The sequence below is a fragment of the Canis aureus genome, chromosome 1, assembly GCF_053574225.1.
Source record: "Canis aureus isolate CA01 chromosome 1, VMU_Caureus_v.1.0, whole genome shotgun sequence".
Taxonomy (NCBI): Eukaryota; Metazoa; Chordata; class Mammalia; order Carnivora; family Canidae; genus Canis; species Canis aureus.
In genome coordinates, this window is record NC_135611.1 from 59,756,289 (window position 1) to 59,769,600 (window position 13,312).

Sequence of the window (13,312 nt, forward strand, 5' to 3'; positions counted from 1 at the left end):
TTGCTTTTATAAAAAAAAAAAAAAAAAAAAAAAAAAAAAAAAAAACAAAATCAGATACCTAAGAAAGAAAATAGTGTAAATAAGAAGCAGGCTTAAAAAAAAAAAAAAGGCAGGCTAACTTTTTTTTTTTTTTTTTAAGATTTATTTATTTATTCATTCAGAGAGAGTGAAGAGAGAGGCAGAGACACAGGCAGAGGAAAAGCAGGCTCCATGCAGGGAGCCTGATGTGGGACTTGATCCCAGGTCTCCAGAATCACACCCCAAGCTGCAGGTGGCGCGTTAGCGCTGCGCCACCGGGGGCTGCCCCCAGGCTAACTTTTAAACAAAACAACCTTTCATATTCAATTAAGTGTTGACTTTCAAAGGAATATCTCAATTGTCTACATTTATTCCAGCAATGTTACAACTGCCTGAGATTCTCTTATGAACAACCTGCACAGCCAGTTTATGAGTCACATAAGAAAATGAATAGTTTTTCATTTTATAAATCACTGTGAAAACAACTATAAAATGGGAAAAGATGTTTCCTACATTGATTAATCTCTATTCACTAGATCTGGTTCTGAATGACTTTTGACTGTTATGAAATATCAGGCTTTCCCTCAAAAGACAATGGCTTGTAGCCTATGAGGATACGTGGAGGGGCTCCAAAGAGGAGTGGACACCATTTTTCGATTATGTGATTATACAAAGTGGGGATATGTGTGTCACACATAACCTGTGTAATAACTCCTCTTGGTATATTTGCTTAAATAAGCATATTCATTCATCAAATATTTACTGAGTCCTATTCTGGTTAAGGCCTAGGGTTAGCTGACCTGTTGGGTACATAAAGGGGAAGCTCTTTATCTGCTCTCAGCATGGTAATCCTGGAACAGATTCAGGACTATGAAGAGTCAATATCACAGAGATTCTACACTCTTGGAGGGAGAGAAAACAAGTATGTCTAACTTATGCTATGGCTTTATCTTATCACTGATAGAACACTTCATAATTTTTATTCACCCTAACTGCTAAAGCAGCTTAAAGTGGTAGTTAATAAATCAGCTTCATTTTTTATGCTTCTCAAATTGCCCAACCCAACCAGCTTTCTTTTTGTGGTGGTGTTTTTGAGCTACTGAGTTCTTCACCACACATTCTAATAACCCCTGGGAGGCATAAATAATGAGGGTTAAACAAAATGCTTAATGAGTAAATGTATACAATGTATTAAATAAACACCAATTACTACATAAAGTTTTTTTTACATTTAATAAGAATGTCTTAAAAATTGCTGACTCAGACTAATAACTCCTGAACACACAGTATGGACTGTTGAAGCATTTCTAATTATGAGATGAAAACCTGTAGTTGACTAGATGCATTATAACATTCAACACTGCTAGTTGACTCCAAAAATAACATGTCTCAGAGAACAGCATCCTAAATATTCTAAAATTACTATCATCTCAAGCCACAATTTATAAAAATAATATAGTACATTTATGTCAATCGTTATTCACCGTGTTAACACAGTCTCAAAGCCAAATTTAAACAGTTCTGGCATTTGGCAGACTTTTATGAATTAACCAAGGTCAGAATAAAAATACATTTTGAAACGTGTAGTTCCTCACTATCTTAATGCATGACTAAAAACACATTATTTGAAGGAGTAGGAAAAAAAAAAGCCCATATCTCATAAACAAATTATGCTATTCTTTTATTCTCAAAATACCTTAAACAAAATGTATATTTACCATATTTAAAACACTAAAGGCCTCTAACATATGATACATAACATAATTTTTCTTCTGTAAGAATTCAGCTTTGTAAGACTTGCCATTTTCTGGCATCACTAAAACCACTTCTAAAATTCTATTTGGACCATTTCTGATCTTCAACTATGATCTTAAAATATTAGGAAACCATCCTGGTGAATTCTAAAAAAAAAAAAAAAGGAAGGATCCCATCCTCCTTCCCCAGATCTTCAGAGAGACCAATACTTTCCTCAGATATCTGATGCAAAAGCCCAACTATAACCTAACAATGAGGATGAGTTGATGGGAGCTGGGCTGGGTCTTAGCTGAGGAAAAGTGGACTGTTCTAAGTTGCTTTGTAAATACTCCTATCAATAAAGGGTACTTTTTATCATAAGTGTCCAACCCAGGGAAGAAGCAAATTTTGTTGTTATAAGCTTTTTAAAAATAAAATGCTATCACCTTATAAGACCTTGCCTCCTTTGGGAGCCCATAACCGACTAACCTGATATGTTAGAGCCACCTTCTCCAATGGACACCCCACTCCTTAGGCTTCCACGCTTTGCCTTTTCCCCAAATCCTGCCCCTTTAATAACTTCCTTGTTGTATCCAACTCACAATAAGGAAGTCAACCAACACAGAAAAAATGTTGCTCAAAGAAAGGTAAATTAAATATACAAAATTCATCACCTATGAAATTTGCAAAGATTCAACAGACTACATTCACTATATTCCAAGTGGAAGTATAAATTGGTTTTGGAAACCAATTATACTCAAAATGCACTATGATCCTTTGACTCACTCATTTCCTCTTTTAGGAATTTAAGAGGACATCCTACTTACAGGGGTAGGGGCAATGAAAAATGAGACGGACACCTAATGGACAAGGGTGTTTATCTCAGCATATTTTTATGAAAACAAAAAAAAAAACAGAAATTATCTAGATGTGCAGGTCAAAGGGAATGGTTAAATAAACTATGATGCATCTATTTCATATATTATCATAAAATGACACTTCAAAGAAAATGGAAGAAAAAAAAAAAAAAAAAACACGTATATAAAGTGTGGTTATAACCGTGGGGGAAAAAAGCCTTTTGGGGCAGAGTAGTGTTGGTATTACCTATGACTAAGTGGTAGGAATGTGAAGGATATATTTTTCCTTTTTCTATTCCTGTGTACTTTCAAAATATTTTTTCCTAAGCCAGCATTGGTTTGTAATGAAATAAGGCAATGAAAGACACTTCCTTCTTCTAGAAACCTATTCTCACCCTTGCTATGACAAATCCCAAAGTATAATAATTTCTGCTGGGCAACTTGAGTGATATACTTTTAACAGCAGCCTTTAAGAAGCAATACATCAACAAAAGGGAGGCACTGGTGGTGAAATTTCAGGCAGCTGGGAATGAGATTTTTGAGACTGGGAACACACCCCTGTGCTTCCTTAATCATTCTACAGGGCTGTCCTTTTGCATTAGGCCCGGAGAGAGATACAGTGAGGAAACCACCATTTTAGCAGTGCCAGCACATATTCTTGTGAAAGGGGAGCTAGGGTCAGACAGTCATGCCCAAACATGAGCTCAGGAAAGCTGGACATGGCCACCCCCGCATGGACCACAAGCCCTCACCTCCTATCCATGGGCCATCTTGGTCCCTTAGAAGAATCAATTGCTCCTCACAGGACTTTTCTTTTTTTTTTAAGATTTTATTTATTCATGAGGGACACACACACACACAGAGAGAGAGAGAGAGAGAGAGAGAGAGAGAGGCAAAGACACAGGCAGAGGGAGAAGCAGGCTCCATGCAGGGAGCCCGATGTGGGACTCCATCCCGGTACCAGGGATCACGTCTGAGCCAAAGGTAGACGCTCAACCACTGAGCCACCCAGGCATCCCTCACAGGACTTTGAAAAGACCATTCAGTGAGAAAGGGCTGGTAGATGGAGATTCCCGCAGGAGCGCATGGCCTTTGCACGGTCTGAGTTCACTCTCCACCACAGGCCTGTGAACGTGCCCCACGGCCACACCCTTCCTCATAACCCGCAGCCTCAGCAAACAGGCAGCAAAAACGCTGTGAGCGCACGCTGTGCCGTTCTTAGACTGCCCCTGTGCAGGCTGGCGTCCTTCCTCGGGTTCTCACCTCTCTCTTCCATGCTTCCTCTCACACCCAGCGCCCTCACAGTAAGGACTGAGGACGGGACAATCCACACACAGGGGGGGCCCCCACACAAAAGCATGAAGAAGTGCAAATAAGAGTTACTATAATAAGGCCCGCGCTTGCTAAAGCGGAGGCTACAGTGGGAGAGTGATGGGAAGGCAGGGGGGCAGTTTCGGGCCTGGCCCTTTGATGAGCTTAATAACCAGGGAGACAAATGGACTGACAGGAAAGAGGAAGTGAGCGACGCGCTCTAGTTACAAAAGACAAGTGAATACAAAGGATGGCGAGCTTTTTAATTTTATTATCTCTGTTCTGGATTATCTGCAGGACTGCTGGGCTCTAATGTACCTAAAGCAACTGCCAGGCATTCAGGATGGAAAGGAGGGCTGTCTGCGCCTTTTAAATGCTCTTAAGCCTTAATCTCATTTCGTTTCCTTTCAAGTACCTAATGATCACACAAGTCCTGATCAGGGACCCGTGGGGGAAGGGGGGGGTCACTGCTCTCTCAGGCAGTCCTCACCTAGAGGAGAGGTTCCTCTCTCTTAGGATGGTTGGCCTGCCACTCAGGGCTGAGGAGGGAGGGAGGGCCAGCCAGCCAGCCTCCAAAACATATGTTCTCATTAGAGTCAAAAAATCACAGGCGGAGTGCGGCCTTCAGGCTAAGAGGTAGTTCCCACTCTGACGTGGCCGGTGCACTGGGGGAAATCTCAGAAAGTCACAGCTCGCTGGGCCCCGTCTCTCACGTGGAAAATGAGTACTGGGCTTCAGGATCTCAGAGGTCTTTGTGGGCTGGAAACCCTAATAAATCTCCATTCACGGCTCTCAAAGATGGGCAACATCTTTGAGTTACAAAGTACAACTGACGTACGTGACTTTTGATTCTTAGGTGATCGACTGAGCTCTGAGTACAGCATTGATCATAATTAAGTAAACTTCTGTCAAGTCTGAAATAATTTTCCTCTCACTTCTTAAAAACATTCCTCCAGGGATAAAACCGGTTAAAATGCACTTTACTCGACTTCTCTTTCTATTTCGGGGAGCGGTTTCAATGTCCAAGGAAGTAAGTCAAGCACTGGGATTAGTATGAGAAGGTAGCACTTTAGGAACAAGAACCTCTGACTATCAGAGAGACAAATTATCAAATCCTTGAAGTGGAGAAGCTGAAGAGGTATATCTTTTTCAAGGTACCTACAATTTTTTTGGAATTGGGAAGGAATCCGAGAAAATCAGAGTTGACAGTGACACAATAAAATCATAGCTGTCTGGAAAGATCATCTTGATGAACTGGAAATGTATCCTTTTAAGCACCAAATGGAATTGGAACTGTTTTTGGTAACTTTTTGAAAATTCATTATCCACTTCCTGATTTACCAAAGGTTATAAAACAAAGTAATCTTAGGTTGATGGCTTTAGGTAGTGACTAATAACAGTAATAACAGCAAGTAGCATTTATCCTACATTCAGGGCCTGCCTGATACCATTCTAAGTGCTCCATTGTGGACGGATCACATTCAAAAACGGGTGCCCATTACCGTATTTATTTTACAAATGAGAAAACTGAAGCTCTGAAAGATTCAATTGCAACTTGCCTAAGGTCACAAAGCTTGTAAATGGAAGAGATTCAGGTCCTGGTCACCTGCCTCCACACCAGCCCTTCTCACACCACACCACACCACACTACACCACGGTGCTGCAAGCAAGTGGATGAGGCCCAAACAGTCAAGGGCATCCCAAGACTCTCTAGGACCTACTTGGGAGACCTGTGCTCCTACTATAAAGAGCCCATAGCTTGTTGTAATTTTTAAACGTATGTCTACTTTTTAAAAAATATAGTCCTCCAGGCTAGCTGTCAATTCCTCTATCATACATCACGCAATGTCAAAAGACTATGAACGTTTATGGTTTAAAGAGCTCCCCCCATGCTGTCACACTCCTCTTCCCTAAGCTCTCTTCTCTTCTTCTTCCCTTTTGCTTCCCCACCTCTTTTTGTAAAGAATGTCCAACTGAATGATTGCAAATGCCTCTGCTTCTTGCCGAGATCTTTATAAACGGAAAAAAAATGTCATATCAAACTTTTCCTGGGTGGCTTCAAAACGAAGAGGTCTTCTAAATCATGCCACTAATGAGATTTTAAAATGAATGACTAGAGTTAATATAACTTAACTAATATAAGGTCAGATAATACTGCAGAGTTGTGTTCTGTACTCATTCTACATTGGAGTCTGCAAATAATGAATATGGCCAGTCCATTTATATACTTCTGTGGCATTTTATTTAGGAGGCAAGCCATGTTAAGATTGTGAGCAACACTCACCAAGGATTGGGCTTCCATCCTCAACTCAACTCTAATGTGATTTCCAGAATAATCTCTGCCTCAGTTGCATCTCCCGTAAAATGAGCAAGCTGAACTATCTCTAAGGACGCATACAGTTACAATACTTTATGACTTAGAGTGTACATTATTAACTCTTAAAATTCAGAGGGTTATAATTTTTATGGAATATGGTTGGTAACAGAAAAAATCTGTATAGATTGTGTAAAGGATTTTTAAACATGTTTGGGAGGGAGGGTTAAGGGGGTGTTGATTAGAGGTGGTTCAATTACGTAACACTAAACAAGACACTAGGCTAAGAACTGAAAGAAGTCATGACTTAATTTTGCCAAAGAAAGAATCTCTTCCTTAAACTACCAAATACTGATTACTCCTTTACCATTTTTGTCTGCTTAGGGGAAAAGCATTTCGTAGTATCTCTGGAATCCATGGGGTAGATGATCCTGTTTTGACCAATCAGAACTTATCTTTGACAAACACATACATTTTTATGGTTTTGTAGGTTATAAAGAACTTAACAGGTCACGGGTTCTCTATTGGACTTTGGAGTAGAAGCAGGTTCCAGCATAGTTCTGACCTACCCACGTATATTTATTTCTCTCTCATCACTCACTGATCTGCTGATATTCCTCCCCTCTGACCTTGAGACACATACTTTAAACTCTATTGAAGAATTTGTGCTACTACAGCTTTATAGAATAATTCAATATAGATATTGAATATTTTCAACTGAATTCCAACAAACTCAGATTTCATACAAAGGCACTTATTCTACATGTGAAATACTAAGATAAATTCCTCAGGATGGTTTATTTACCAGCTCCCCTAAAAAATACAGAAGCATTGACTTGAAAATGCACTTTTTTTTTTTTTACCACTTTTCATGCCTTAACTAGGTTCTAAGGCCTATGAATCTTAAGTTACCTGATAAGAGGGAAAGAGAATATTCCCCTCAAATTATCAATAGCTTAGAAAAAATTAAGTTGAACGAAATTGATCCATTAACAATCTTTTCATGCTTTCATGTATTAAAGTTCAACGGTCAGCATCTATTCTAGCACTCACACTGTTGAAATCTTAACTTATTCCTTTACTCACTAAAGAGAAAAAATTTTTAGAAATACTCGACCTACATGTTCTGGGTAAAGACCTAAGAGCGGGGGAATCTTGCATTTGCCTATTGTCAACATCAGGTATGTTACAGAGTAGGATGAGCAGAACAGGTAAGGTAACCCAAGGGTATTTAAGTTCCTCTGGAGCCAGATCTTCAAATTCTGGCTTTTATTATTTTGCAAATATGATTTTCCATGCCAGAACTATCCATACAAATAAATTGAAAGTTTTCAAAATAAAAATATTAGTGTGTCATGGTAGATTATTCCTAACCTTAAATAAAAGGGTTAATCACCAATGGTTGACATAAATGACAGACGCAAGAACCACGTAAGGCTAGTGTAAGGCATAAAAATATATTTTAACCTTTAGCCATCAATACGAACATTTTCTTTAAACTTATGATCATATAAATAGGTCCGGAATAAGAAACTAAAGAATGCTTTGAGAAACCTAAAGACAACCGTGACCTCCATGGCTGACCAAGTCTAAAGCCTTACCTGAGAGACCCAAAGCTGACTGTCAGCCCTTTCACTCCTACCCCATTTAGGTTGGTAAGAGATTCCAGCTTGAGGAGGGAGGAATCGCCTCTGACAACTTGTCTTCAGCCCCTATGACTCCCCATAATTCCAGGAGATGAAAACCAAAATTATTCATCCTCTAAATTAATATTACGGCTCTAATGCTAAAGGACAGCGCCAAGTTCTTTGTACAGGCTCCAAACAAAACAAAACACAAAACACACACAAAAAAAGTAAAAAGCTTCCTGATTTTAAAAAAGGGTTAAGATAGAAGAGAAACTAGACTATTCTTTTAAAAGTTTCATCGTGCTATTTTAACTTCTGTCCTTCATTATTTTTAACACTGCTTTTTAATGCTAAAGATAACCTGAATACAGTTTTAAAAAGATTAAACTTGTGAAAACAAAAATTCAGGGAAATTCCGGAGTTGATTTATTTACAAGTTTTTATGGGGGCGGGGGGATTCTTGATTTCAATTTTAAGTTTTACGTCAAAGATTTACCATCCATCAAATTAGTACTGGAAAGCACGTAATACCTTTTTGTGAAAGGAGCTAGGTAATATCCTATTTGAAATTATGACTGTCTTCTCTAGGCACAAATTTATTAAAAATTTACCAAAGTACCAGTAACACAATTGTGTTGGCAATATAAAAATAGTATTAGCTGTCTTTAAACCAAATTTACAAAATAAATGTTTGGCTCAAAAATTATAGTCTAGGCTCTCAACATGTTAGACTTGCCCATACTTTCTAAATTTTAGGTATAAAACTGTTAGTACATTCAAGTGTGATAGAGAACCTAAGTATATAGAGAGAACTAGAAAATACAGGAATAATAAAGATCAAAAACAAGGCAAAGACCCACTGGTCCATGACAAAAAGTCCATGGTGGTACCAGAAACTAAATATAAAAGTGTGAAGTTAAAAGTGCTGTGCTCTAGTCACAATAGGTAACCACTCTTTCCTTTCTAAAACTGAGCATTTTCAGCACAGTTTAGAGTAGCAGGAGTTAGTTACTTTTTTTTTTTTTTTTTTTTGGTTTACAAAGGAACACATCTGCCTGAACTAATCTGATGAAAAACCATAATCCATTTCTTCCCATTAGCTTTTGACTAAATACTGAAGCTAATTAATGCTAGCTTTTTTGGGTTCTCACGGCAACATGGAATTTTAAAGAACACATTTAGTTCCACCACTTTATGCAAGACTGGGCAGTTTCAAAACATCTAAGTGCTAAGATGTTAGCACCACACAGATACAGAAGGCTACATAAATTTTCTTTACATGGCTAATTAAGACCTTTTGATTTACGGAGACAGATAACACGGATCTAATAGGGGCAGATAGGCATACTGTGAATGTGCTGTCCTGAATTCCCACTGCTTCTGCTCTAAATGCACTTTTAATCACTATTGGTTGGTACCGATAGCTTTTCAACATTCTTGCATCTTTAGTATTTAAAATAATTTCCTCGGACAACTGTAATCCGCCCTAACTGGCAGCTTCATAGGAATTTAGAGGCATGAAATGTGTCAATGACACTGTTTTAAATGTAAGGAAAACATGAACATAGAGATTTGGGGTTAATTTACCTATGGGTTCTGTTTGGATCTTTTTAAGGAGGATGGGAGATGAAGAGGTGAGGGAAACTGGTGAGAAACTGAGCTTTTTATCCACTTTCCTGGTTTGGTATCCCTGACAGGATTTCATGGAGAAGGGAATCTCCTAGACAGAGTTGTCTGAGGGCATAAAATCCACTCCTCCAAGTCTGGGCTTCTATGCCTTGAGGGAGGGTCCCAACGCAGAAAAGCTGATGGACTGGAAGGAAGCTATCTGCACAGGAGGATGAAGGCACCTCTGTGGGTCTAGGGCAAACTGAAAGGGACCCAAATCCACTTTAAGTTGCTCAATTACAGCTTAACCAAATTCATCTAGTCTTATACTAGAGTCACAAATCCTCTAACAATCAAGCTGCCTCCATTCTGCAGCTACTCAAGCTAAACACCTCTTCGCCAACTCAAAATTCTGTTTACTCTCTGAAAACGGGAGAAGGAGAACGCTTCCTCTTCTGATTACCTACCCAATGGCAAAACACAAAATGTATTTTCACGGAGACTCTGAATTTTTTTTTTAATGCCAAAATACTACTTCCACTTTATAATGCATTTCAGAAATCGGAAGCAAGGGGACTTGGGAAGAAGTGCTTCTTAATACGTTTCCTACAGCTCTTGAATCGTGTTAAAAATCCAGGCTGGCGGAGTTTCACACAGGACACTAGCTGTGGAAGGAAGCGTGTCCACAAAGAGCCTTGGGGACTGGTGACAGGTGACAGGGAGGAAGTTCTGGCTTCAAGTCCTGACTTGGTCACTAACGGATTCTGGAGCTTTGGGCTCCTCAAATGTCATCTTTAAACTGACACTCTTAAATGACCTCCCAGGTCCCCCTCAGCTTTAAGCCGGGGAAGTAGCCTTATGCTCCAGGTGCCACCTTGTAAATTACAAGCACTAAATGATGGAAGGCTTATCAAAGTCCACGTTTGTCTTGGATTAAAGTTCGTCATCTCTGTGCCGCATGGAGGCCAACCTGTTGCATCCCATAAAATACTCTTTTTTTTTTTTTTTTCCCCTGACTGCAAGAGACAGGAGGTCCGGCATTCTGAATTTTTCGTTTTTTAAGAATGCCAACAACAGTGTGCCCCCTTCTGATAGGAAGTTCTCAAGTTTCACCTCTATAATGTGTAAGTGCACACAGGAGGTCACCTGGCAGGACGAGGCCACGTGACCCAAGGCCGGGGCGTGCTGGCTCGCTGTTAGCACCTTTCTATCCCGCGTGATTAATGCTTTGCCTTTGCACTCATCCTTCCCTTTCCAGGCGCGTCCAAGCCTTCACAGGGGGCGGTTTGGGACCGTCACTGCCAACGTCCTCAGGGGCGATTCGGCGCGCAGCGGCCCGCGAAAGCGGAGGTCTGCGCAGCGCCTCACCTGCCCACGTACTTACTACCTGCTCTCGCGGTTCACGCTTACCAGGGCACGCAGGTAAAAGCATGGGGGTCCGACCTCAGCTCGTAACTGGCCACATCTACTAGGATAGTGGGAGGGGGAGGGGAAGGAAAAGGAAGGAGCCTTTGCCACCGCACCTGGAGGAAGCGCAACACCTACCTCCGCGTCCCCAGACACCGCAACGTTAGTCTTTGGAGTTTCAAGGGTTTGCCTTTCCCTCCCGGAAAGGCGGGTTTGCGGCACGGGGCACTCACCTCCCGGATCTTTGCCCTCTTGTCGCGGACGGCGGCGTCGGCCGGCTCCCGGGCCACCGCGCCGACCGGGGGCACGAAGTCCAGCGGCGGCAGCCGCCTCGCCAGCGCCTTGTCGCGCAGCTGGTCCTGGGCCACCTTCTCCTTCTCCAGCAGGATGTCCCTCTGGATCTCCTCGGGCAGCTTCTGCAGGGTCTCCTTGGCTTCCCGGAGAGCCCGCTCGTGGTTCTCGCGGATCCGGGCCAAGTTGTCCTCCAGGGCGGCCGCGGGGTCCCCGTCGCCGCGCCGGGCTCGCCCCTCCGCCTCCGCGTCCTCGGCGCGCGCCCCGGGCCCGGGCTTGCGGTCGGCGGCGGGCGGCAGGGCGGGGCTGGAGTGGAACAGGACCCCGCTCAGCAGCTTGGACGAGTCCGGCAGGAAGAAGATCGCCCCGAAGCAGAGCGTGATGAAGGCGCTGAACACCAGCAGCAGCACGAACTTCTCCGTCAGGCGGAAGGCGGCGGGGCCCGAGCCCTTCCTGCCGCCGCCGCCGAGCCCGCCGCCGAGCCCGCCGCCGAGCCCGCCGCCGAGCCCCCCGCCCAGGCCGCCGCCCGCGGGGCCGCTGAAGAGCGGCAGGAGCCCGCCCACCGGCATCCCCGCAGCCGCCGGGGCGCCCGCGCCGCTCAGCAGCCAAACTTCGGCGCCGCGCGGCGTCAGCGGCCGCGGGGCTGCGTCCTGCGCATCCAGGCCGCCCGAGCCCCCGGGCTGCGCCGCAGGTACGCCCCGGGGCAGCGGCTCTTCTCCGGGTCTCCGCCCAGGGGCAGCTCCTCCGGCGAGCAGGCAGGCGCGGCACACGGCCGGCCGCGGCCCCTGCGGGGACACAAACGGAGAAATGTCATCGCGAGCGGGGCGCGTAAAGTTTCCCGCGGGTCCCCGCCCTCCCGCGGCCGCGCCGGCCGAGCCGCCGGGACAGCTGCCCCGGCACGGCTCTCCCGGGCCCCGCCCTCCGAGCTCACGCTTTGGACTTGGGGCGAAGTTTCCGGGCCCCGGGGCGCGGGGGTGTCCTGCGCGCACCTGGAGCCGCGCCTCCGCGGGGGAGCAGCGCGCCTCCGGGGCAGGAGGGGCGCACGCGGGTCCCGGGGAGGGGAGGCTGCTCAACTCCGCCCGCCCCGCATGTCGGAGCTGGGGACCGGCTCGGCCGCGGCTTCCCGGGCAGCCCCTCCGGCCGCTGCGCCCGGGCTAGCGCGCCGACCCGCGGGCGAGTGGCAGCGAGCCGGGCCGCACGCCGCCCTCCGCCCTCCGCCGCCGCCCCGCGCGCACTGGGAGCGCCGCCGGCCGCCGGGCGTCGGGAGACGGGGGCGGTGACGCGGCCGGAGAGTGACGGCGCGGCCCGGCCAATCGCGCGCCGCTCGGGGGCCCGCGGGGGCGGGGCCGAGGCGGGGAGGGGGCCGCGCGGGGGGGGGCGGGGGCGGGGAGCTGACGGGAAGCGCAGCCCCCGCGGGGCCCGGGCGGGGGCCGGGGCGGGGGCGGGGGCGGGGGCGGGGAGGCCGTGCAGGCGCGCGGGGCCCGGCGAGGCTGGCGGTGCTGCAGCGTGTCCCGCGCGGCCCGCGACCCCGGGGCAAGGGGGGCTCGTTGGCCTTGGCTGGCCGCGGAGGCGCCCTCCCCGCACCCGCACCCGCACCCGCACCCCCTCCCCACCCCTCCCCGCCCCTGGGGCCCGCGGGAGCCTCCGGCGCGGGGTCGCTCCGAACGTGTGTCTTCTCCCGCGCCTTCCCGCCTGTTACCCAGGGCGGGGGTTCCCCGGGGGCCCGGCAGCGGTCCGAGCAAAAGTCCCCCGTCGAGAAGCTGCGAGGCGAGAGCATCTGAGCTCTCCGGGCTGACATCCTTTTATGCCCTAAGATACTCATCGTTCTGTGGTTGCTTAGGATGCTTCCTCTGCATCCTCTCCCCACCCACTTGAAGAAAAAAAAAAAAAAAGTTGTGTACCTCCCCCACCCACTCCCACTTTCAAAATTCACTTATCTCCTAGGGGTTGGTCAAATTTTCCATTTGAAGGAGGCAGCTTTATGCCCATAGCTTCGAGTGATACATTTGAACCCTGTGCTGAGGGATCCCTGGGTGGTGCAGCGGTTTAGCGCCTGCCTTTGGCCCAGGGCGCGATCCTGGAGTCCCAGGATCGAATCCCACGTCGGGCTCCCTGCATGGAGCCTGCTTCTCCCTCTGCCTGTG

At 46.0% G+C, this 13,312-nt stretch overlaps 1 protein-coding gene and 1 long non-coding RNA gene across 4 annotated transcripts in view; one reads left to right on the plus strand and one right to left on the minus strand.

The window, feature by feature from the left end:
* MAN1A1 (mannosidase alpha class 1A member 1) overlaps nucleotides 1-11,752 on the minus strand; it is a 174,198-nt gene extending 162,446 nt beyond the window's left edge. The window contains exon 1 of the mRNA XM_077901305.1: nucleotides 11,111-11,752. Within this exon, the coding sequence (XP_077757431.1) occupies nucleotides 11,111-11,737 (627 nt within the window). The 5' untranslated portion in view covers nucleotides 11,738-11,752. The remainder of the gene's footprint in view (nucleotides 1-11,110) is intronic.
* Nucleotides 10,652-13,312, plus strand: part of LOC144315977 (uncharacterized) — a 41,324-nt gene continuing 38,663 nt past the window's right edge. For 2 of the 3 annotated variants that reach the window (XR_013381713.1, XR_013381726.1), the window contains exon 1: nucleotides 10,653-10,892. This is a non-coding gene — a long non-coding RNA (uncharacterized LOC144315977). Of the gene's footprint in view, nucleotides 10,893-13,312 lie in introns of all 3 variants that reach the window. The other variant, XR_013381719.1, reaches the window with a different exon arrangement.